Source organism: Ictidomys tridecemlineatus, chromosome 2 (genome assembly GCF_052094955.1).
Source record: "Ictidomys tridecemlineatus isolate mIctTri1 chromosome 2, mIctTri1.hap1, whole genome shotgun sequence".
NCBI lineage: Eukaryota > Metazoa > Chordata > Mammalia > Rodentia > Sciuridae > Ictidomys > Ictidomys tridecemlineatus.
Window position 1 is genome coordinate 203,591,443 of NC_135478.1, and position 24,144 is coordinate 203,615,586.

Below are 24,144 nucleotides of genomic sequence, written 5' to 3' on the forward strand. Positions count from 1 at the left end.
ATATTTTTAAATAATAAGGACAACAGGAACATTTAAAAAATAATGTTACCAACAAATATCCTATATAATATATGCTTTTATCTGTTAATACTACCATGTCCTCTTTTGGGTTAGATTCCCATGGTAAAATTTGTAAAATTTCCACTGGTGACAGAGATTCATAACATAAAAATGTCCCATTATTTCTCAGCCTGACTGCTTCTTAAAGTCCTCTTCAGAGCCTCACGCTAAATGTAATCTCTGACACTTTTATCTACTTTGCACCAAAGAGGAAGTGAATTCTAAGTAGTTGTCCCAAAGTAACTAGAGATGAAGTCTATGAAACATATTTTGGCATAAAACAAAATAAACAAAAATACTATACTAAAAACCAAAACGTTAAAATAAAACAAAATAACATATCAAAAATAAATATGTGTTTTGCTCATTGCAATTGAATCTCTGAAGTCTTTCTATATGGATAATATAATGCTGAGAATATAACTTCAGCAAAATCCTTTAAAAAATTACTGAGTCAGGGCTGGGGATGTGGCTCAAGCGGTTGCGTGCTCGCCTGGCATGTGTGCGGCCCGGGTTCGATCCTCAGCACCACATACCAACAAAGATGTTGTGTCCGCCGAGAACTAAAAAATAAATATTAAAAATTCTCTCTCTCTCTCTCTCTCTCCTCTCTCACTCTCTCTCTCTAAAAAAAAAATTGCTGAGTCAATAGTTTATCTTTTATTTCTTCTTTAGAAATAAAGACTTAAATTAATAAGTACAAACTTAATGTAGGATGTATTTTGGAAACATGTTCTCCTGTCTCAGGGGATGAATCAGAGCCAGTATTTTGTTGATCTTATTTCCTAGGAAGTTATTTTCTTTCTCTAGAAAAGTTAAGCAATAATCCAGATATAAATGCCAACTCTCTTATAATTTTTTTTCATATTTCTGTGTACAAAATACAACTCTCACATCTATATGTGCATTATTTAAAAGTCTGTAATATTCTACTACTTTATTATTTCATTTAAAATTTTAGTGCTCAGCAAGTCTAGAAATTCAGTATGAATTGAAAATATCTTTGTGATTACTGATAAAAGGGAACATAGATTTTTTGTTATGGTTTAGGTATGAGGTATCCCCTAAAAGGTCATGTGTGGGACAATGCAAGAACATTCAGAGGTGAAATGACTGGGTTATAAGAGCCTTAACCCAATCAGTGAATTAATCCCCTGATAGGATTAACTGAGAGGTAACCAAAGATGGCTGGAAAAGGTGGGTCCCTGCAGGCATGCCTTGAGGGTATATATTTTATATCTAGTGGGTAGAGTCTCTCTGCTCTCTGATCATCACGTGAGCTACTTCCCTCTACCATACTCTTCTGCCTTGATGTTCAGTCATACCTCGAGCTCTGAGGGATGGAGTCAAAAATCTGACTAAAACACTTTGCTGATTAACAAATAAAGTTTTTAAAAAGTCATCAAACTAAATAACACAAAGTCAAATAAGCACAACAAAGTATCCTCCAGGCTTTGCTTTTAAGGAATAGAACATTTTGTTGGTATCATGAAACACCTGAGTAGAAAATAATACCAGAATATAAACAAGCAAACTATGATTAAATTCCAACTAGAAAATAAGAACCCAGATACAGAGAAGAAACACATTAAGTGAAAGCTAGTCAAAACAGACAATACCTTTTTTTGTCAGTAGGGACTGTCATATGTTATACCCTTCTAGCTTAGGGAACTTACCCAGAAGAGCAATTGATATTGCAGTATCTTCCGCATAAGTTATTTCATCCGATACTTTCTTTTTCAAAAATGGCAAGCTTCAATAAGAATGAAGAATGTCAGAGTAATTTTTAATGAAGTCTTTGAAGCTTCATTTGTAAGGTGTAGAAAATTTCCTTTCTAAAGAATAAAACAAGGATGATATTCTATTCTTTAGCCATAGGGAATCAACAACTATGAAAAAAAATATATTTCTAACTAACAAGAAGAAAATAAACTAGGTTTGTAAAAATAAAGGGAGGTCTATGTAAAAGGCACAAGCTAAGAATGTAATTTTGTATCACTGTGACTAAAAACTTAGGATTCTTCTTTCAAATGGCAAAATAATAATGAATTATAGCTGTGATTCTATCAAAGTTAGAAAATCTTGGATAATCTGATACAAACCAGATCTATGCTCAATTAAAACGTAACAACTATTTAAGGGAGCTTTCTGAAGTCTTTAAAACTCTAGTTACTAGATCAGTGGTCTGTTTGTTTTTAAGGTCAGGGTCTTTTTCTTCATTAGTGAGATTAGTTAGGTACTATCCACAAAAAAAAAACACATAATTCTTTTTGGGAACTAAAATTTAGGTTTTAGGTTAACAAACACTAGTCATATTAGAATTGAATTTCACAGGTACTATAGCCAAAGTTATCTTAAAATAGCTTATTTACAAATCATCAAATATAAGGCACATGAATTTAGGTCATTAGTCTAAATTTCAAAGGAGAGACAAATCTATTTCTTAAATACAAAATATAAACTATGTTGGCATTTACAAATTCAAAATTATAACCTCTTGTAATATTTAATATATAATATATTCTACGTAAAGGACTTTTCACTCATTTTTTTCAAAAACAATTAGCCAAGTGGTTGAAAAATGGCATTGAGAATTATCATATATTCATATAAAATGCATAGGTCAACATGAATTTTAAGATATTACTATCAGGGCAAGCAATGAAAAGGACAATTTTATAAATCACACAGAGGTTTATTTTGGTTGTTCGTTGGAACTGTCATTTGAAAAACAAACAAACAAACAAACAAAACAACTTATTACCTGTCATGCAGTTGACTACTGGATCTCAAAAATCAAAGAGCTCTAAAACTAGCATTTACTGCCCTTAAACCTTTTTTTCCTTTTTCTTCCAAAGGATCTATATGATAAAGCATTAGAATGGTTTTCAACCAAAGAGACTATGAATAAAAATAAGCATGTACTTCTGAAGTAATGAGAAAAACATACTACATGCCAAAACAGAAAGACTTAATTTTATTTTTTTCTCAATGTTTATTTCTCACAAAAATATCTTGAAAGGAGATATGTGAATCAAGTCAGAATGAGGTTTGGAAAAACAATAGGACATAAGCAGAAATTAATAAAGCATAAAAATAATAATGTGAGTAATACTAAATGAGGGATAGTGAAAAGTAAGGTTCAAGAGAACCTATTATGTAATGAAAATTCAGTTACAAGCTTTCAGAGAGAACCAATGTTTGGCATAATTCTATAGGAACATTGATATGGAAAGTAATATTTCTGAACTCTGTATTCTAGGACTTGAAATTTGAAAGTAGGGGGCTGGGGAAGTGGCTTAAGCGGTAGCGCGCTCGCCTGGCATGCGTGTGGCCCGGGTTCGATCCTCAGCACCACATACAAACAAAGATGTTGTGTCTTCCAAAAACTAAAAAATAAATAAATAAATATTTAAAAAAAAAGAAATTTGAAAGTGGTATATATAATATAATCTCATATTAATAAAATAAAAATTTCCAAATAATTCCTTGAAAGCACCAGAACAATCATTTAAAAAATATTTTCAATGGTCCCTTGAAGACCCAATAAATGCCACTAGAAAACTTCTAATTAAACTTAAATTCATAAATGAATTAATCAAAGTAGCATAATATAAAATTAAGACCCATAAATCACTTTCATTTCTATATATCAGTGACGAATAAACAGAAGAAAATTAGGAAAACTATCCCATTCACAATAGCCTCAAAGAAAATTAAATATTTGGGAATCAATCTAACAAAAGAGATGAAAGACCTCTATAATGAAAACTACAGAAAACTAAATAAAGGAATTAGGGGCTGGGGTTGTGGCTCAGAGGTAGAGTGCTCGCCTAGCATGAGTGAGGCACTGGGTTCGATCCTCAGCACCACATAAAGTAAAATAAAGACATTGTGTCCACCTATAATTAAAAACAATAAATATTTTTTAAAAAGAAATTAAAGGAGTCCTTAAAAGATGGAAAGATCTCCCATGCTCTTAGATGGGCAGAATCAATAAAATGGCCATACTACCAAAAGCCTATACATCTGTAATGCAATTCCTATTGAGGTTCTGATGACATTCTTCATTGAAATAGAAAGAGCAGTCATGAAACTTATTTGTAAAAATAAGAGACCCAGAATAGTTAAAGTAATCCTCAGCAATAAAAGTGAAGCAGGAGGCATCAAAGTACTAGACCTTAAATTATACTACAGAACTATAATAACAAAAAGGCATGATATTGAACCAAAACAGATATGAAGACCAATTATACAAAATAGAAGACAAAGACCACCCCTCTGACCACAGACCCATGCTGGAGCCCAGCCCCAGGCCTTGGACAGCCCTGCTGACCTGTGCTAGAGCCAAGGCCAATATTAGTCCCAGGACCATCCCCTCCCCCACTGACCCGCAGACCCATGCCTCCATCTTGGGACACTGCAGCCATCACCACAGCCCTCTCCACACAGTAGCCTCTACCTTGGGACAACAGACAGGGCCTAGAGGCAGCTGCATATGCCTCTAGATCACCCATTCAGCTTCATCTCTGAAAGTGGTTGCATCCACCTTGGGACACTCCTACTGCTATCTTGAGTTATCTCTGCTATTGCTACCACCACTTTAGTTGCAGTAGCATTCATGGGTCACTGACGGGGGTCTAGAAGTCCAACATGAAGGTGAGATACAGGTAATCTGCAGTGACACTATAAGATAGGGTAGAAACTGTAATACCTCAGATCCTCACTGCAAGAAAGGAAGACACATAGACACCATGAAAAAGTGCCCCAAACAAACGAGATACTACAACAATAGAACCCACGGACAGTGCAATTGATGAAACGTCAAATAAGGAGTTAGGAATGTACATAATTAAAATGACCTATGAATTAAAGACTGACCTAAGGGAGCAGAGAGAGGCAAAAATCGATCACTCCAACATAGAGATAAGAGAGAAAATAAGGGCAACCATGGATCAGACCAACAAAGAGATAAGGGAGCAAATACAGGGAACCAATGATCACACCACCAAAAAGGTATCAAGAAAAAGATATTCTAAACAAGAACAATCAGAAATCCTTGAAATGAAGGAAACAATAAACAAAATAGAAAACAGTAGAAAGCATCACCAACAAACTAGATCACTTGGAAGATAGAACATCTAATAATAAAGACAAAATATACAATCTTGAAAATAAAGTTGACCACAGTGAAGATGGTAAGAAATCATGAACAGAACATACAAAAATTCTGGGATAATATCAAAAGACCAAATATAAAAGTTATTGGGATAGAGGAAGGCACAGAGATTCAAACCAAAGGAATGTGCAATCTCTTCAATGAAATAATATCTAAATATTTCCCAAATATGAAGAATGAATTGGAAAATAAATGCCAGAGGCTTATAGGACACCAAATGTACAAAATTATAACAGATCTACACCCACTGACACATTATAATGAAAATACCTAGCATACAGAATAAGGATAGAATTTTAAAAGCCACAAGAGAAAGGAATCAGATTACAAATAGTGGGAAAACAATTAGGATATCTGCAGATTTTTCAACCCAGACCATGAAACCTAAAAGATCCTGGAAAAACATATACCAAGCTTTGAAAGAAAATGGATGTCAACCAAGAATCTTATATCCTGCAAAACTAAGCTTTAGATTTGATGATGAAATAAAAACCTTCCATGATAAACAAAAGTTAAAAAAATTTGCAATGGAAAAGCCTGCACACAGAGCACCCCTATCAAAATATTCCATGAAGAGGAAATGAATACAACAATGAAAATCAGAAAAGGGAGATATAACACTGAAGGAAAAAAACAATCAAAAGAGAAACCAAGTCAAGTTAAATAACCAAAAATAATAAAAAATGACAGGGAATACAAATCATGTCTCAATAATAACTCTGAATGTTAATGGCTTAAACTCACCAATTAAAAGACATAGACTAGCAGATTGGATTTTAAAAAATACCTAACAATATGCTTCCTTCAAGAGAGTCCTCTGATAGGAAAAGACATCCACAGAACTGAAGGTGAAAGGTTGAGAAAAAACATGCCACTCACATGGACTACAGAAACAGGTAGGCATTTCCATTCTCATATCAAATAAAGTAGACTTCAAGCCAAAGTTAATCAACAGGGATAAAGAAGAACATTTCATACTGCTTAAGGGAACCATACATCAACAAGACATAACAATTATAAATATATATGCCCCAAACAATGGAGCATCTATGTACATTAAACAAACTCTTCTTAAGTTCAAGAGTCAAATAGACCACAACACAATAATCTTGGGTGACTTTAACATACCTCTTTCACCACCGGATAGATCTTCCAAACCAAAGCTAAACAAAGAAACTATAGAAATCAATAATAAAATCTATAACTTAGACTTAACAGACATATATAAATTATTTCATCCATCAACAGTGAATACACTATCTTCTCAGCAGCACATGATCCTTCTCTAAAACAAACTATATATTATGCCACAAAGCAACTCTTAGCAAATACAAAAAGTAGAGATACTACCCTACATTCTAACAGATCATAATGGAATAAAATTAGAAATCAATGATAAAATAAAAAATAAAAGCTACTTCAACACTTGGAGATTACATAATATGCTACCGAATGAACAATGAGTTGCAAAAGATATCAAAGAGGAGATTAAAAAACTCTTAGAGGTAAACGAGAACACTGATACAACATATTAAAATCTCTGGGACACTCTGGGACACACATAAGGAACTACTAAGAGGGAAAGTTCATTGCATGGAGTTTGTTCCTTAAAAGAAGAAAAAGTCAACAAATAAATGACCTAACATTACATCTCAAGATTCTAGAAAAGAAGAACAAATCAACATCCAAAGCAGTAGAAGGCAGCAACTAATTAAAATTAGAGCTGAAATCAGTGAAATTGAAACAAAAATTGAAAAAACAAAAAGTTGGTTCTTTGAAAAATAAGTAAAATTGATACACCCTTAACTATGCTAACAAAGGAGAGAGAAAACTCAAATTACCAGCATACATGATGAAAAAGGTAATATCACAACAGACACTATAGAAATAAAGAAGATAATTAAAAATTATTTTGAAAACCTGTACTCCAATAAAATAGAAAATATCAAAGGCATTGACAAATTTCTAGAGTCATATAATTTTCCCAAATTGAATCAGGATGATATACACAATTTAAATAGGTCAACTTCAAGTGACAAACTAGAAGACACCATCAAAAGTCTACCAACTAAGAAAAGCCCAGGACCGGATGGATACACAGCTGAGGTCTATAAGACCTTTAAAGAAGAACTAATACCAATACTCTCAATTTATTTCAGGAAATAGAAAAAGAAGCAGCACTTCCAAACTTATTCTACAAGGCCAACATCACTTTGATTCTAAAACCAGGCAAAGACACATCAAAGAAAGAAAACTTCAGACCAATATCTTTAATGAACATAGATGCAAAAATTCTGAAAAACATTCTGGCAAATCAAATACAAAAACATAATAAAAAGATCATGAACCATGATCAAGTGGGATTCATCCCAGGGATGCAAGGTTGGTTCAACATACGGAAATAAATAAATATAATTCATCCCATCAATAGACTTAAAGATAAGAACCATATGATCTTCTCAATAGATGCAGAAAAAGCATTTGACAAAATACAACACCCCTTTATGTTCAAAACACTAGAAAAAAAACTAGGGATAACAGGAACATATCTCAACATCATAAAGGCTAACTATGATAAGCCTCAGGCCAACATCATTCTAAATGGAGAAAAATTGAAAGCATTCCCTCTAAAAACTGGAATAAGACAAGGAAACCCTCTTTTACTACTTCTATTTAACATAGTTCTTGAAATTCTAGGCAGAGGAATTAGACGAAATAAATTAAAGAGATGCAGATAGGAAAAGAAGAATTCAAACTGTCAATATTTGCCAACAACATGATTCTATATCCAGAGGATCTACAAAATTCCACCAGAGAACTTCTAGAACTAATAAATGAACTCAGCAAAGTAGGAGAATATAAAATCAACACCCATAAATCAAAGGCATTTATGTATACATCAGTGACAAACCCTCTGAAAGGGAAATGAGGAAAACTACCCCATTTACAATAGCCACAAAAAAATTGAAATACTTGGGAATCAACTTAATGAAAGATGTGACAGACCATTACAATGAAAATTACAGAACACTAAAGAAAGAAATTAAAGAAGAACTTAGAAGAAGTAAAGATCTTACTTGTTCTTGGTTAGGCAAAATTAATATTTTCAAAATGACTATTTCCCCAAAAGCACTACACAGAGTTAATGCAATTCCAATCAAAATCCCAATGACATTCCTCATAGAAATAGAAAAAGCAATTATGAAATTCATCTGGAAAAATAAGAGACCCAGAATAGCCAAAGCAATCCTTAGCAAGAATAGTGAAGCAGGTGGCATCACTATACCAGACATTAAACTATACAGAGCAACAGTAACAAAAATGGCGTGATATTGGCACCAAAAGAGACTGGTAGACCAATGATACAAGATAGAGGGCACAGAGACAAAATCACATAAATACAGTTATCTCATACTAGACAAAGGCACCAAAAAACATATATCAGAGAAAAGATAGCCTCTTCAACAAATGGTGCTGGGAAAACTGGAAATCCATATGCAACAAAATGAAATTAAACTCCTATCTCTCACCATGCACAAAACTCAACTCAAAGTGGATCAAGGACATAGGAATTAGACCACAGACCTTGAGCCTAATAAAAGAAAAAGTAGGCCCAAATCTTCATCATGCTAGATTAGGCCTCAACTTCCTTAATAAGACTCCCATAGCATAAGAAACAAAATCAAGAATCAATAAATGTGATGAATTCAAACTGAAAAGCTTCTTCTCAGCAAAAGAAACAATCAGTTAGGTAAAGAAAGATCCTACAGAGTGGGAGCAAATTTTTACCACATGCACACCAGCTAGAGCACTAATCTCTAGAATATATAAATAACTCAAAAAACTTAACACCAAGAAAACAAATAACCCAATCAACAAATAGTCCAAGGAACTGAACAGACACTTCTCAGAAGATGATATCAATCAATAAATATATGAAAAAAATGTTCAACATCTCTAGCAATCAGAGAAATGTACATCAAAACTAGTCTAAGATTTCATCTCATTCCAGTCAGAATGGCAGCTATTAAGAATACAAACAACAATAAGTGTTGGGAAGGATGTGGGAAAGAAAGAACACTCATACATTGCTAGTGGGAATGCAAATTGGTGCAGCCAATCTGGAAAGCAGTATGAAGAATCCTAGGAAACCTTGGAATGGAATCACCATTTGACCCATCTATCCTACTCCTTCGTTTATACCAAAGGACTTAAAAACCATATACTACAGGGACTCAGCCACATTGGTGTTCATAGTAGCACAATTCACAATAGCTAAATTGTGGAATCAACCTAGATGCCCTTCAGTAGATGAATGGACAAATAAACTGTGGTAAATATACATAAACATAGTGGAATATTACTCAGTATTAAAAGAGAATAAAATCATGGCATTTGCAGGTAAATGGATGGAGTTGGAGAATATAATGCTAAGTGAAGTAAATTAATCCCCCCAAACCAAATGTTGAATGTTTTATCTGATTTGTGAATGCTGATCCATAATGGGGATGGGGTAGGGAGAAAGGAAAGTAATGGAGATAGGGCAATGGGAAGGAGGTGAAGGGAGAGAGCATGGGGGTAGAAAAGAGGTGGAATGATATGAACATCATTACCCTAGGTACATGTACAAAGACATGAATGATTGATTCTACTTTGTGAACAACCAGAGACATGAAAAAGTGTGCTCTATATGTGTACTAAGAATTGAAATGCATTCTGTTGTCATGTATAAAAAATAGAATAAATAAATAAATTTTTAAAATGCAATTGGACCCCTATCTTTCACTCTGCACAAAACTCAGCTCAAAGTGGATCAAGGATCTAGGCAGGCATTAGACCAGAGACCATGGACATACTAGACATACATGTCAGCTTAAGAGCCAAATTCCTCAACAAGTCTCCTAAAGTGCAAGAAGTAAAATCAAGAATCAATAAATGGGATGGTATCAAACAAAAAAGTTTCTTCACAGCACAGAAAACAATAATGTGAAGAAACAATATAGAGAATGGAAGAAAATCTTTGCTACTTGTACCTTAGAGAGAGCATTAATTTCTAGGATATATAAAATACTCAAAAAATTTAATAAAACACACACAAAAAAAAAAACCCTAAATGATGCAATCAATACATGGGCAAAGGAACTGAACAGATACTTCACAGAAGAAGAAATACGATTGGTCAAGAAATATGTGAAAAAATGTTCAACATCACTAGCAATTAGAGAAATGCAAGTTAAAACTACACTGAAATTTCACCTCACTCCAGTCAGAATAACAAAATTATCAAGAATACAAGTAACAATAAATGTTGGTGAGGATGTGAGGGGAAAGGTATGCTCATACTTTGCTGATGGGACTGCAAATTTGTACAACCACTATAGAAAGCAGTATGGAGATTCTTCAGAAAACTTGGAATGAAACAACCATTTGACCCAGTTTTCCCACTTCTGGATACCCAAAGGACTTAAAATCAGCATACTATAGTGATATAGCCACGTCAATGTTTATAGCACTTTAATTCACAATAGCTAAGGTATGGAACTAACCTAGGTGCCCTTCAGTAGCTGAATAGATAAAGAAAATGTGGAATATTACTCATCCATAAAGAAGAATGAAATTTTGGCATTTGCTGGTAAATGGATGGAAATGGAGACTATCATTCTCAGTGAAATAAGCCAATCCTCCAAAACAAAAGGCCAGTGGCTAGGGAGGCGAAGACAGGGGAATTGAGAGTTGAACGCCAGCCTCAGCAATGGCGAGTCTCTAAGCCACTCAGTGAGACCCTGTCTCTAAATAAAATACAAAATACTGCTGGGGTTGTTGCTCAGTATTGAGTGCCCCTGAGTTCAATTCCTGGTACAAAAAAAAAAAAAAAGAAAAGAAAAGAAAATGTTTTCTCTGACATGTGAATGCTGACTCACAATAGGTGTCTGGGGGTTCCCACCAAATTGGACAGGGTGGAGTGGGGTAGGGGAGTTTGGGAATGGGAAAGACAGGAATAAATTGGACATAACTTTCCTATGTTCGTATATGAATACAGTGAAACTTCACATCATGTACAACCACAAAATGGGAATTTAGACCCCATGTATATGTGATATGTCAAAATACATTCTACTGTCATGTATAACATAAAAAGGAAAAAAAAATAAAAATAAAAATAATTTTCCTGGTATTAAAAAGTAAGTCCTGCTGCAGGCATTAAATAAATTATTTTTATTAATTTATCCAGACATCAAAACAATTAAATGTGAGTAGTTACAATATTTTAAATATTGCTTCGAAATTAAGAGTGAGAGTTAGAAAGTACTATGTATATATAATCCAACTAATAGTATTATTTTTATACTAAAAGAAACAATGTTATTTTAAAAATTAAGTTGGTGGAGAAGTTTACAACACAAAACTTTTGGTTTATTCTCACTTTAAGAAATTTCCTATACTATATTATATTGAACAACTAAAAATGGATAATGTAATATATATCTAGATTGGCCACTGTGTGGCAGCAAAGAAGCATTATATATGTATAGATTCCAGAATAGTAGAAAGGATAAGACTTATTAACTTTATAATTCTTACCACTAGTATATATTTTAAAATATGTACCAAACATAATTGGTGATATATTATTCTTCATTCAAAATTGGAAAATAGAAACATGACATGGAACCTAATATATCTTTGAGAGCAAAATTTCTAAAGGGGGAGGAACTAGATTGAAACAAAGTATTATCCATATTACTCAAGGATCCTCTAAATATGCTACAATGTTCTTGTTTCATCTAACATTTATCATTCATATGAGAGCAACTAATTACAAAGATATTTTGTACAGAGTTTAATCTCTTATAGCTAAAAATCTCAGACTACAATTAAATTGACTGCATTTGAAATATCAACTACTAGAATTAGGTGATCAACTAAAATTTTCTGACTTCTGTTTCATTCTGCTGCACTATATTTCCTCATGTCTTTATAATTCAAATTAGAACACACAATAAAATACTACATAATAATATAAAATAAAGAAAAACAACTTACCCACATAATTTTAATATGTCACATGCAGGTTCTATAAATTGGGGTTGGTTTTCAATTTTTCCTGCACACAAATTCAGAATTTTAAATATCTGTGCTAAATCCCTTAAGGGCTTTAAGATTTTTAGTTAAGAAATAAAATTAATATCAATATCTTTATCATCATGTTCTTTATAGTATTTTTGTCAAGAAAATCTATACAATTCCATCTATTTTATTAGATATGGCAGACACTTAATTTTTATTATTTTGAAGTCTGAAGAGGAAAATTCAGAACTATATTTTTAGCAGTACTATTTAGTTTTCGTCTCACTAACTTTTAAAATTTTTTTTTAGTTGTAGATGGAAACAATACCTTTATTTTATTTTATTTTATTTATTTTTATGTGGTGCTGAGAATCAAACCCAGTGCCTCACACATGCCAGACAAGTGTGCTACCCTGAGCCACAACCCCAGCCCCCTCACTAACTTTTTATTCAAAATTATTTTCTTCTCATCACAATTTTAGAATTAAGATTATCTACTACTAACCATACATCCAGTTGATCAATAACTTATTACTGGCAATGAATGAAAATAAATTGAAAAATTAATGATCAGGTTCATGTATATCCTCCATTTCCCAACCACATGCACATAAACATACTGCTCTGGAACAAGCAATCCAAAATTTACTTTAGTGTATGAATTTATTAACATTTCTTGCATTCAGGGTTTAAAATGGTTGGGATTTTAGTTCATTTAAAACTAATATGAAAGTAAAACATAGCCTCTATAGATCTTTCGGCAAAAACACCTTTTATTTTTCCTGTTTAAAAACCCCTATTGGTGTAAAACATATTTCATTTATTTTTTTTTTTACCCCTAAGAGATCAAAGAAGTTATGACTTACAGTTCTTGGTTGAGTTCTATATTTCTAGGTTTTTTCTAGGTAACTAGAAAGAGATGGGGTTACTGAGTATACTAGAAGTATGCATTTCCCTATCTTTGGGAAGTTTTGCAACTTCTAAAGCCAGCCTATTACTTTTAAAGGCATTCAGAAATAGAACCATTTGCCACCAAATGTCTAACATGAAAGGGCGGAGGGGGGGGGGACAAAAGAAACAAACAAAAGAACAAAACAACAACAACAACAACAAAACCATGAAAATCTGATGGAAGTGTTGAGATGTCAGGTTAAAAGGAAAGGAATCACTTGCTAGCAGACTTTCTTGGCTCCCAGAAGAAATGCTTAATATCCACAAGTCTCTAGACTGATTCAATAGATCCATATAAAACCAACTCATTTAAAATAAAGAAAAGACCTACATAAAATTATACAGTACATTTCTTTCATTGGGAGACTTAAGTTGTTTTCACCTGGGACACGTTAATATTAGACTGATATCGTCTTTAGATCATGTTACACAATTATCAGACATGGTTTAGGTCAATTCTACTCAAAGAGGGGTCTATGTATCACTTGTTCTTAAATCATGTTACCAAGTCCATTAAAAGATGAGTACAGAAAATGACAGTGGATATTCAAAAACTTTCATAGCAGCCAAATATTCCTGTGAAGATTTTCTGTATTTTACAATAGATTTTAAAAGATAACAACTACTCAGCAACAAGATGGTTCTTATACACAGATAGATTTTGGGTTTTGAGACACACTGATCAGGGTTATATAGTCATTTAGGACAATGTATTCATATAATATTTGCCAGATTATCAAGCACTTGCATGAATGTTATAATATTTGATCTTCACAACTTCATGACGTACAATTATCTCATTCTAAAAGGGTAGAGAAGTTAAGAAGCTTATCAAAGGTACAATGCTCAGGTCAATTGGTAGAAAAGAGACTTGAACTTGGCACTCCTATCATCCACTTCTTCCTGAATCTATAGAAACTGATATTATCCACAGATAATAAATAGTACAATGGACAGAATAATGATTTCCCCAAAGATGTCCATGACCTAATCTTAGGAACCTGTGAGTATGTTACCTTAGATAGCAAAGAGATTTTCCAAATGTGATTGATTTAAAAATCTTGAAGTGAGGAAATTATATTAAATTATCCAAGTAGGCTCAGGGATAGTTTAATGGAAAAAGGGAGGCAGGAGGTCAGAGAGATGAGGATGAGATATGATGACTACTGCAGCGGTAAGAGTGATATCACTGGGAGGAGGGAGGTCCTGAGCCAAGGTATTCATGAAGCATCTAGAAGGTGGAAAAGGCAAGAAAATGACTTCCCCCCTAGAACCTTGGGAAGGACCCAGCCCTTGCAAACATCCTGACTTTAGGCAAATGAAATTAATTCTGGACTTCTGACCTCTATAAGATAATAAATTAAGGTAGTTTTAAGTCACCAAGTTTTAAGTCATCAATAATAATTCGCTGCAGCAACAAATAGGAAATTATACACTTTCTAATGGAAATTCTCCTGTTTCAAAATAAATGAACACATAAAGATATATAAAGGATACAAGTCCATTCTGATAATACTGCACCAGTTTCTTGACAGATTTAAGTTGTTTTTCTTCTAAATCATCCTAAAACAAATGTTCCATTTAATTCTTTTGAACTATTAAATCTGTTGAAATTTTTAAAAATTTCTTCAAAAAGAAAAAAGACACTTTAAAATGATCAAGGAATTATTAAATTAATATAAGCATTATAAAATGTTTTCTGAAACAGTAATGGTAAAAATAAAATACCATTTAAATTTGATTAGGAAATGGAACTAAAATTAAGTTAATGTTAAAGTTATAGTTTTTCCCAGAAATAATAATATTGAAATATGTTAAACATTTTTCTTTGTCATGTATCATACAGGCACTATTTACATGTCTCTCATTAATCTTTAAAATATCTCTATTACCAGGATATTATTATCCTTCTTTTCAGAGTAAGAAACACAAACTGAAGTATTTATTTATCCAAAAACAAAGCTTAAAAGTGGTAGTATTAGAAATTAAATTTGGCAATCTGAACCCAGAAATTGTATTCTTAACCTATAAAAACTGCCCAGTGTAATGTGCAAACCAAACATCTTTCATATACTAAAAACTAAAACAAAAGCAATCTCTATATAGTGATGTGTCTTCAAGATAAATGCCTTCTTCCCTTTTAATCTTAAACTGATTGTGAAAGCTGTGGCATTACCTATATGTTTTGGGGCCAGCTTTATTTAACAGCTAATAGGAGCTATCTGTAGTTGGATTTTTCTCTTTTAAGGAAATGTGGATACATTCACAATTTTAAAAAATATTTTTGTTTTATTTATTTATTTTTATGTGATGCTAAGGATCGAACTCAGTGCCTTATGCATGCAAGGCAAGTTCTCTATCACTGAGCCACAACCCCAACACCTACATTCACATTTTTAAAAGAACTTTTTACAAAAATCACAGGCAACAACATCAACAAATTCTTACTTTTATTTTGCCTGTATGTAAAACATAGACCAAAAATATTAAAACAATTACTAAATTTTTGTGCTTACTATTCATAAGACATTGATTTGTTTTGATGGCTATGCCATGGTCAACCCTACTTATTAAGAATGTATAATCTTCCCTGGGAAAGGCTACATAAAGTTTTACAGTGCATGCTGGCTTTTAGGCATTCAGTCAAAATTCTTGGATAACATCAGGAGATGTGGTAATGAGTATGTGTGCATACACATTTGCTATCCTTTTTCTCAATTACTAAACTCTCAGCCTTGAGTCTTTGGTCTGAAATAATTTTACTTCATTGCATTTTAGGTAAGATTTTTCTCAAAATAAATTATCTATGTTCATGTACGAGTGTGTATAGAAGCCGTAATTTCAAAACAGAAAATTTTTATTGGTACATTAGGAACACCTCACCACCACCACTCCCCATTTTTTTTTTACTACCTCCTCTTCCAATCCTGTTTGATAACAAGCAATTTACAGAGGCTAGATAACACTGTCTCTACTCTTATAAATCCTTCTGTTATTAGTCACCATGGGTTTGTTCATCCCCCCAAAGTAAATCTGTTCTTTAGCTTCCCTATCTGGTTAAATATATTCATACTAAACAATAGTCCTTGAATTTTAGAATATATATGGTTTGAAATTTCAACAAAAGGTGATAAATGAGACATTTGTGAGAATATGAGTTATCTGTCAGGGAAATAAATTTGTAAGTGTTGTAGTAGAATAATTCTTTATCAAAGCATACTTACTTTATCATTATCTTCCAAGAGTTTCATAACACGATTAAGGTCCATAGGCTTGAAAGCACCCTAAAAAAACATACAACTCTTAGTATTCTACATCATGAGAATTAAGAAATCACATCAAGGGCTGGGGCTATAGCTCAGTGGCAGAGCACTTGCCTAGCATGCGTGAGGCATTGGGTTCAAACCTCAGCACCACATAAAAATAAGCAAATAAAATAAAGAATTCTGTCCATCTACAACTATAAAAATTTTTTAATCTCATCAAGCACACTATTTTTATATGATATTTTCCCTTAGTAACTTAAAAATATCTATGACAATAAGATAGCAAGAGGAGAATGAAAAACAGATGAGAACTTACAGGAAAAAAGAATAAATTTTGGAGTTAAAACCACCACCAAAGATCTCTTCTGAATTATAGTATTACCTTATAACCTTAAATATTTTAAATTTAATCAGCCCTAAAAGGTCCAAGAGAGCATTTGGAATAATAGCCCTTATATGTTATGGAAAACAAAATTATATGGTGCATGCATAAACATTACACTAAGTTTACCTGTGTAGATATATAATAAAACTAGCTTCTAAACAACCTGTAGATGACCTTCTTGAACTCACTATTCCCCTCTCAGTTGGTACCAGCATTCTTCTGGTCATCCACATTAGAAAACAAGAACCTCAAAGTTCTACAGATTTTTTTACATTTTAAATTTCTTGAGCTCATTCCAATGACTTATTCGGTTGCATCTCTCACCCAGTTGAGTAGGGTTACTGCTATTCTCCCTGCTCCCACTCTTGCATCTTTCAACTCTGTTCTCCATGGTCAGAATAAAATGCAAATTTGAAATAACTACCTAAGTCACTCAATGATTCCCCACTGATGCCTCTTATCCCATTCTGTTTTTCATTTATGTTGTTGCAATTCTATTTCTTTTCTTGATGAATTCCCACAAGTTCTTCAAAATGAGGCCCATTTGTCACCTCCCCAAGGCATTAAAAAAAGATTAGAAAAGTGTCTGTCCTCCTCTGTGCATCCATAAGCCCTAAGTATATGTCCATTACAATTCGGTTACACTACTCTGAAAGGATTTACAAGCTTACCCCACACCACTTCCTTCCTTGAAATCTGTAGAGGGCATAGACTTTTGCTTCTGGCATTCCCAGCACACCATATCTGGCATGTAGTAGTGTGTTAGTTGCTTAATACATGCTCATATGCAGGGTATTTTGGTAAATGCTTGAAATCTCAGAGACTCTAGTGGATGAGGGAGGAGGAACCCAATTAAAGACCAGCCTGGGCCACCTAGCAAGACCCTATCTCAAAATAAAAAATTAAAAAGGACTGACAGGGGATGTAGCTTAGTGGTTCAATCTCTAGTATCAAAAAAAAAAGCTTTTAAACTTAACCAAGAAGTTATTTTATAATAAAGTTGTTTGCAGGTAAGTGAAGAAGAAATCAGGAAGTGTTATCATCCAGAGTTTAAGCACTGAACAAATAGTTTCTATTCTCTTTAGGGTAGTCTTCATTTATGTCCACAAGATTTAACCAACAGAATATAATAATAGGAAGATGGTCTTGCCTACTGTGTGGAGACTGAACTGGAGAATACTAGACTGGAGGTAGGAAACCAATCTGAAACTTCAGGCTTTGATAAAAGTTTTGGCAACTGGTATAGGCAATAGTGAATAGAGATCAAACATCATGATGATGTTGATATGATGATACAAATTTTAAATACAGTTTTGCAATGTTTATTTGGAAGATTAATGTTTTGTTGAGTGGCATTTTCTTTTCTTTTTTTAACTATTTACAATTTCATGTGGTAAGTATATTACTTTTTTAAATTTAATTTAATTTTTTCTACAAATGAAGTACAACTTTTCATTTCTCTGGTTGTATATGATATAGTCACCCCATTTGTGCAATCATACCCATACACAGGGTATAATGCTGTCTCATTCCACCATCTCCCACTCCCCAGCCCCCTGCCTAATTCAAAGTTCCTCCATTCTTCCCTTGTCCCCTACCCCAACCACTATGGATCAGCATCCACTTATTAGAGAAAACATTTGGCCTTTGGTTTTTTAGGATTTACTTACTTGGCTTAACATGGCATTTCCAACTCTATCCATTTACCTGTAAATGTCATAATTTCAGTCTTCTTTAAGGCTGAGTAATATTCCATTGTTTTAATCCAAATGTTATGCTAATGTTGCTTATTCCCATTACAAAAGTTAAATTATTCCAGTTTCCTTTCTCATCCTTTCCCCCACTTCTTATTTTCATACTTCCTCTGCTTTAAAATGTTTAAAAAGATGATGTAATCATGATAAAGGGTACACACTCCTATTATATAAATATATCTATTTTTATTTTTTTATATTTTTCTGCTTTTGTTTATATGTACTAACACATAATTTTACTTAGTGTTAATACTACCACATTTTTAACTTTAAATCTAAAACATGTTTTTTGTATTTCTAGATATGCAATATTACATTACATCTTAAGTTTAGAATTTTCTTGTCATTCACAAATATAAACTCATATATCCTCATCTCAAGATATTTCTTTCAAAAAAATTTTCAATTGTACATAACTTTAAATCTGTAAAATAGGTGTTTTTTTTTACTAAAATGTCTTAATCCTTTACAATAAAAATTTACTGAGTACTTATCTGTACTTGGTATTATAGTTACAATTCAAAATTCCAAATTTGTTGTTACAAAAATTTGGTAAATAGAATTTTGCCTTTTAAGATTTGGAGATTTAACAGTGCCATCTGCCACTATGATGGATGTCATTTCTCTTTTCCTTCTATGTACTCAGATTATAGAAAGAGTGGGGTTTTATTTTATAATTCACTGTAATATTTGCTTTTGAGGATTAGACAAATATATTGAAATTAAAAGTCAATCCAGGATTTTCTTTTTAATACCTGTATTATGATCAAAAATTTCCCCTAAGGAGTAAGTATAATTTTTTATAGGAAATAGAGAATAGATTCCTTTTGGATTTATCTTACATTGTCATTTCACAGTACTCAATGCTACTTGTGTGACATATTTTTAAAGTACCTTTCTTAGCCTTTTCATGCTTCCACACATATTTATTACAAGGTTCTATGTTTCAGGAACTGTGCTAGGTATCAGGAACACATTGCTGTGACTCAGGTAGCTATTTGTTTGCAATTGAATTTTACAAAAGGCCTTGTATGTTGTACTAAAGATCTTAAGAAATCATTGAATGGTTAGAGAGTGAATACATAAATGAACAATGGCCAAACTGCATATGATAAAAACAAAAAACAAACTACGAACCACAACCTCTGTAGCAAGCAGCCTGGGAAACTAGCCCACACCATCTACAGCAATTGACTCAGAAAATCAAGGTTCTGTCAATGACTGCAGTTTCCCCATTTTTTGTACCCCTGCTTCCAACTCAGGAACAACTTGAGAAAGCCAAACATAAGTCAAATACAGAAAAAAATGCTGTTAGAAAAAAAGGCAATATTTAAAAAAAGAAAAAAGTCAATATAAAACATGTAATAATTACGCTTCCAAAATCAATCAAATAGGATGTACAGCTTCTAACCAAACCAGCTCCGGTTTCCCCAGGGAAATAACCTGCAATCTCAGAATAACAGAAACTCTATCATCTCCCACCCCATACCCACACTATAAAGTTTTCCTTCCTGGAGTCTAGGCCCAAAGCAAGTGATGGTGAATAACTCCCTCTCCATAGCAAGTCTTGAACAAATATTCTCTAATCTCTTTAGGGTAGTCTTCATTTACGTCCACAAGATTTAATGAACAGAATATGATAATAGGAAGATGAATCTTGTCTATTGTGCAGAGACTGAACTGGAGCGTATTAGACTGGAGGTAGGAGACCAGTCTGTAACTTCAGGCTTTGATAAAGTTTTGGCAACTGGTAGAGGCAATAGTGAATAAAGTTAAAACACCAAGGAGCTGGGATTATAGGTGTGTGCCACCTGTATTGAGTGGCATCAGGCAATGTTCTAGTTGCAAATAATATGGCGTGAATAACACAAAATGTGTTTTTATAAAGGATCAGCAGAACATATTAAGTGATTAGATGCAGTGGAAGAGAGAGAGGAAAAAAAGTGAGGATGACTCCCCAACTTGAGGAATTATGTAAATGGTCTGACCATTTACTGAGACAGGGAATGGAGAAGAGGTTTGGGTTGGTGCTGGAGATGAATTAAATTTGGGGCACAGGTTTCTGAATCATGGATTTAAAGTGATAATTTAAGATTTGGGGTAATTTAGATGAACCAATCATAACCATGCATTTATTCCACAACTATTTTTCATGTATTTATTTAGTTAATTAGTTAGTTAGTTTTTGGTACCAGGGATTGAACTCAGGGGCACTTGACCACTGAGCCATATCCCAGCCCTATTTTGTATTTTATTTAGAGACAGGGTCTCACTGAGTTGCTTAGCGTCTTGCAGTTGCTAAGGCTGGCTTTGAACTCATTATCCTCCTGCCTCAGCCTCCTAAGCCACTGGGATTACAGGTGTGTGCTAGTGCACCTGGCTCATTTATTTTTTTTAAGAGATGGGGTCTCCAACTGGGTGTGGTAGCACACGCCTGTAATCCCAACAACTTGGGAGGCTGAGGCAGGAGGATAATGAGTTCAAAACCAGCTTCAGCAAAAGTGAGGCACTAAGCTACTTATTGAGACCCTGTCTCTAAATAAAATACAAAATAGGGCTAGGGATGTGGCTCAATGCTTGTGAGTGCCCTTGAGTTCAATCCCTAGTACTCAAAAGAGAGAGAGAGAGAGAGAGAGAGAGAGAGAGAGAGAGAGAGACTGAGACTGACTCTCTCTCGATGTGTTGCCTAGGCTGGCCTTGAATTTGAGATCTTCCTGTCTCAGTAATGTGACTCCCCAGCCATGAAGTCATGCAGCCAGCCCACTGATCCCTCTGCTTTTCAGAATGGAGAAGCAGCAGAATGGCAGTGTGGATGGGCTGAAGCACAGGCAGCAAGCATGGGCTGCTTTGTGGAGATTGTCATGGTGGTGGAGGCCAGGCCAGTGCCAATATGAGCTGTGGCAAGTGACCTGTCACCTGGCAGCAACCTGGCCTGCACATAGTGGGGATACCTACTGTAGAAATGCTCTCTATGTGGTACTGCAGCTCCATACAACTCAGTGAGTGTGTACAATTCAATGACTTCAATTTCCTGCTTCTAGATGTGTCAAGAAAATGGAAGTAAGGCAAACCTGAATGGGACTTAGGACTAATCAATATGTTATTACTTTTCTAAACCCTAATTATCTAATTAGCATAAGTTTGGATCATTAGTGTTATTAGTTTTCCAAACCCTAATTAGCATAAGTTGGACCAATAGCAGTGACCCAAGTGTGATATAAATGCCTAGACTAGCACACAGTAGGAGAAAACATGCTATTGAGTCCTCTCTTGCACTGCAAGAGTTTTGTTCCTGTTTCTATTCTTCAATAGATCCTATTCCTATACTCACTCATCCTGGTCTGTGGATTTTATTCTCTGAATTCATGACTCAAGAACCTGAAAATAAGAAGAAAGTGATGGTGAGCTCTTGGGGTCTGTTGCAATACTGGAGGGTGTAGCCCACCATTAAGAGCTGCAACACTTCATGGCTACAGAGGCCTCTAACCTTATGGAGACACCACCGGCCAGCAGAAGCAGAGAAAGTCCAGTCTCATCTGCCAGCAGAAGCAGGGAATCAAGTTTCATCTCAAAACTTCAGCTTTTCCTGTTGCTGTGATTGCAGACATACCCAATTCCACAAATATTTACTGAATGCCTATACTGTGTTAGGGAATGTTCTAGGTGGTGATATGGTAGTAAATAATGCAAAACCTACTGCTTTCATAAAAAACTGATACACTCTGGTGGGGACAAAATCAATAAGTTGTATAGAAAGGGACAAGATGATACTGATCTGGAGAAAATAAAAGGAGTAGGGAGTACTAGAATTCTTGAAAAATATAATTTTACATCCAGTAGTCAGCAAAGGACTCACAGAGAGGGTAATATTTCAATAAAGGCTTGAAGGAGATAAGAGAGAAAGCCGTGGATACCAGAGGTAGAACTTCCACACAGTGGGCATAGTAAATGTAGAGGCCTATAGGCTGGTACATGCTTGAATGCTTTGAGGAGAAGCCGGGAGGTCAGGTGGTTACAGAAGGCTTTGTTGACCTATAACTTCAATTTCTATTCCAAGCTCAGAGTAAAGGAGTCCTAGGAAGTATATAAAACTTCTAATATATATTTCTTACTTTGCAGGAACACATAGTAGGAGAGACAAAACTTATACAAATGAAGCGATGACCAACATAAGACAAGAAATAATTAGGTAAGAAGTTGTATGATTTTGACCTACAACTATACTCATTGTGAGTTCTATGAGGATGGAAATAAATGGGAGACACTTTTTATTGGAGGAGTCCTTCATGTTAGAGAGGCAGGATTTAAAGGTAGGACAAGATTTAGGGAAATTCAGAAAAGAAAGGAGGGCATTCATTTAGTAAATATTTAGCATCACCTCCTGTGTACTAGATATTGTGCTTGGTGTTACACTGGAAAATACTTCAGAAAAAATAGTCATATTTCTGCTCTCATGGAGATGGTCTTAAGAAGAGCATGCAGCACAGATGGTTGACAGTGGCCTCAGACATCATCTGGTTCAGTGACTCTGAGGCTAAAAATCACTTAAGGGAACCCTTTAAAAGAGTCCAAGGCTCCACACTGGTGATTATGACTGATTAAGTTTGCAGTAGGGCCCATCTATGCTTGTTTTTTCTAAACACTCCTCAGAAGTCATCTGTACACTCACATAGTACAGGCTGGTTTTATAGAGAAGGGAACAGGTCTAGAGAAGTTAAGTAATTTTGTCAAGATAATTATATTTAACGAGGTAAGGAATGGAATCCTGAAAGGAAGAAAGGGTGGGACTGAAGACGAGGAAAGAGGATAAAAAGTGAAGTGGTATTTAAAGAAAACAGAGTGGGCAGAGGAAGAGATATGAACCACAAGGCTGACTAGAAGGATGTGACAACAATCCAGGATTGATTGAGGCACTGTGGTTACAGGAGTGAACAAGTAGTTCTTTTAAAGCCCCATTTGGGTGCTTGCTTAGGCAGCACATATAAAGAACTCCAAAAAACTTAACACTATAAAAAAAATCAAATCAATAATTGTGCTAAGGAACTGAACAAACACTCCACAGAAGTACAAATACAATTGATCAACAAATATATGAAAAAGTATACATCTCTAGCAATTAGAGAAATGCAAATCAAAACTACTCTAAGATTTCATTTCACTCCTGTCAGAATGGCAATCATCAAGAATACAGGCAACAATAAATGTTGGTGAGGATGTGGGGGAAAAGATACACTTATACATTGTTATTGGGACTGCAAACTGGTGCAAACAATATGGAGATTTCTGAGAAAATTGGAAATGGAACCACCACTTGACCCAGCTATCCCACTCCTTAGTTTATAACCAAAGGACTTAAAATCAGCATACTATAGTGATATAGCCACATCAATGTTTATAGTAGCTCAATTCACAATAGCTAGACTATGGAACCAACCTAGTTGTCCCTCAATAGATGAATGGATAAAGAAAATGTGGTGTATA

The 24,144-nt window shown here is 34.2% G+C and overlaps 1 protein-coding gene across 2 annotated transcripts in view; it reads right to left on the reverse strand.

Annotated features, from left to right (window-relative positions):
• Positions 1 to 24,144, reverse strand: part of Cfap69 (cilia and flagella associated protein 69) — a 68,342-nt gene that overhangs the window by 39,453 nt on the left and 4,745 nt on the right. For both annotated transcript variants that reach the window (XM_040291473.2, XM_005334684.4), the window contains exons 2-5: positions 16,483 to 16,542; positions 14,756 to 14,821; positions 12,284 to 12,393; positions 1,737 to 1,813 (exon numbers count right to left, since the gene is read on the reverse strand). In XM_040291473.2, the coding sequence (XP_040147407.1) occupies positions 1,737 to 1,813; positions 12,284 to 12,393; positions 14,756 to 14,821; positions 16,483 to 16,542 (313 nt within the window). The remainder of the gene's footprint in view (positions 1 to 1,736; positions 1,814 to 12,283; positions 12,394 to 14,755; positions 14,822 to 16,482; positions 16,543 to 24,144) is intronic.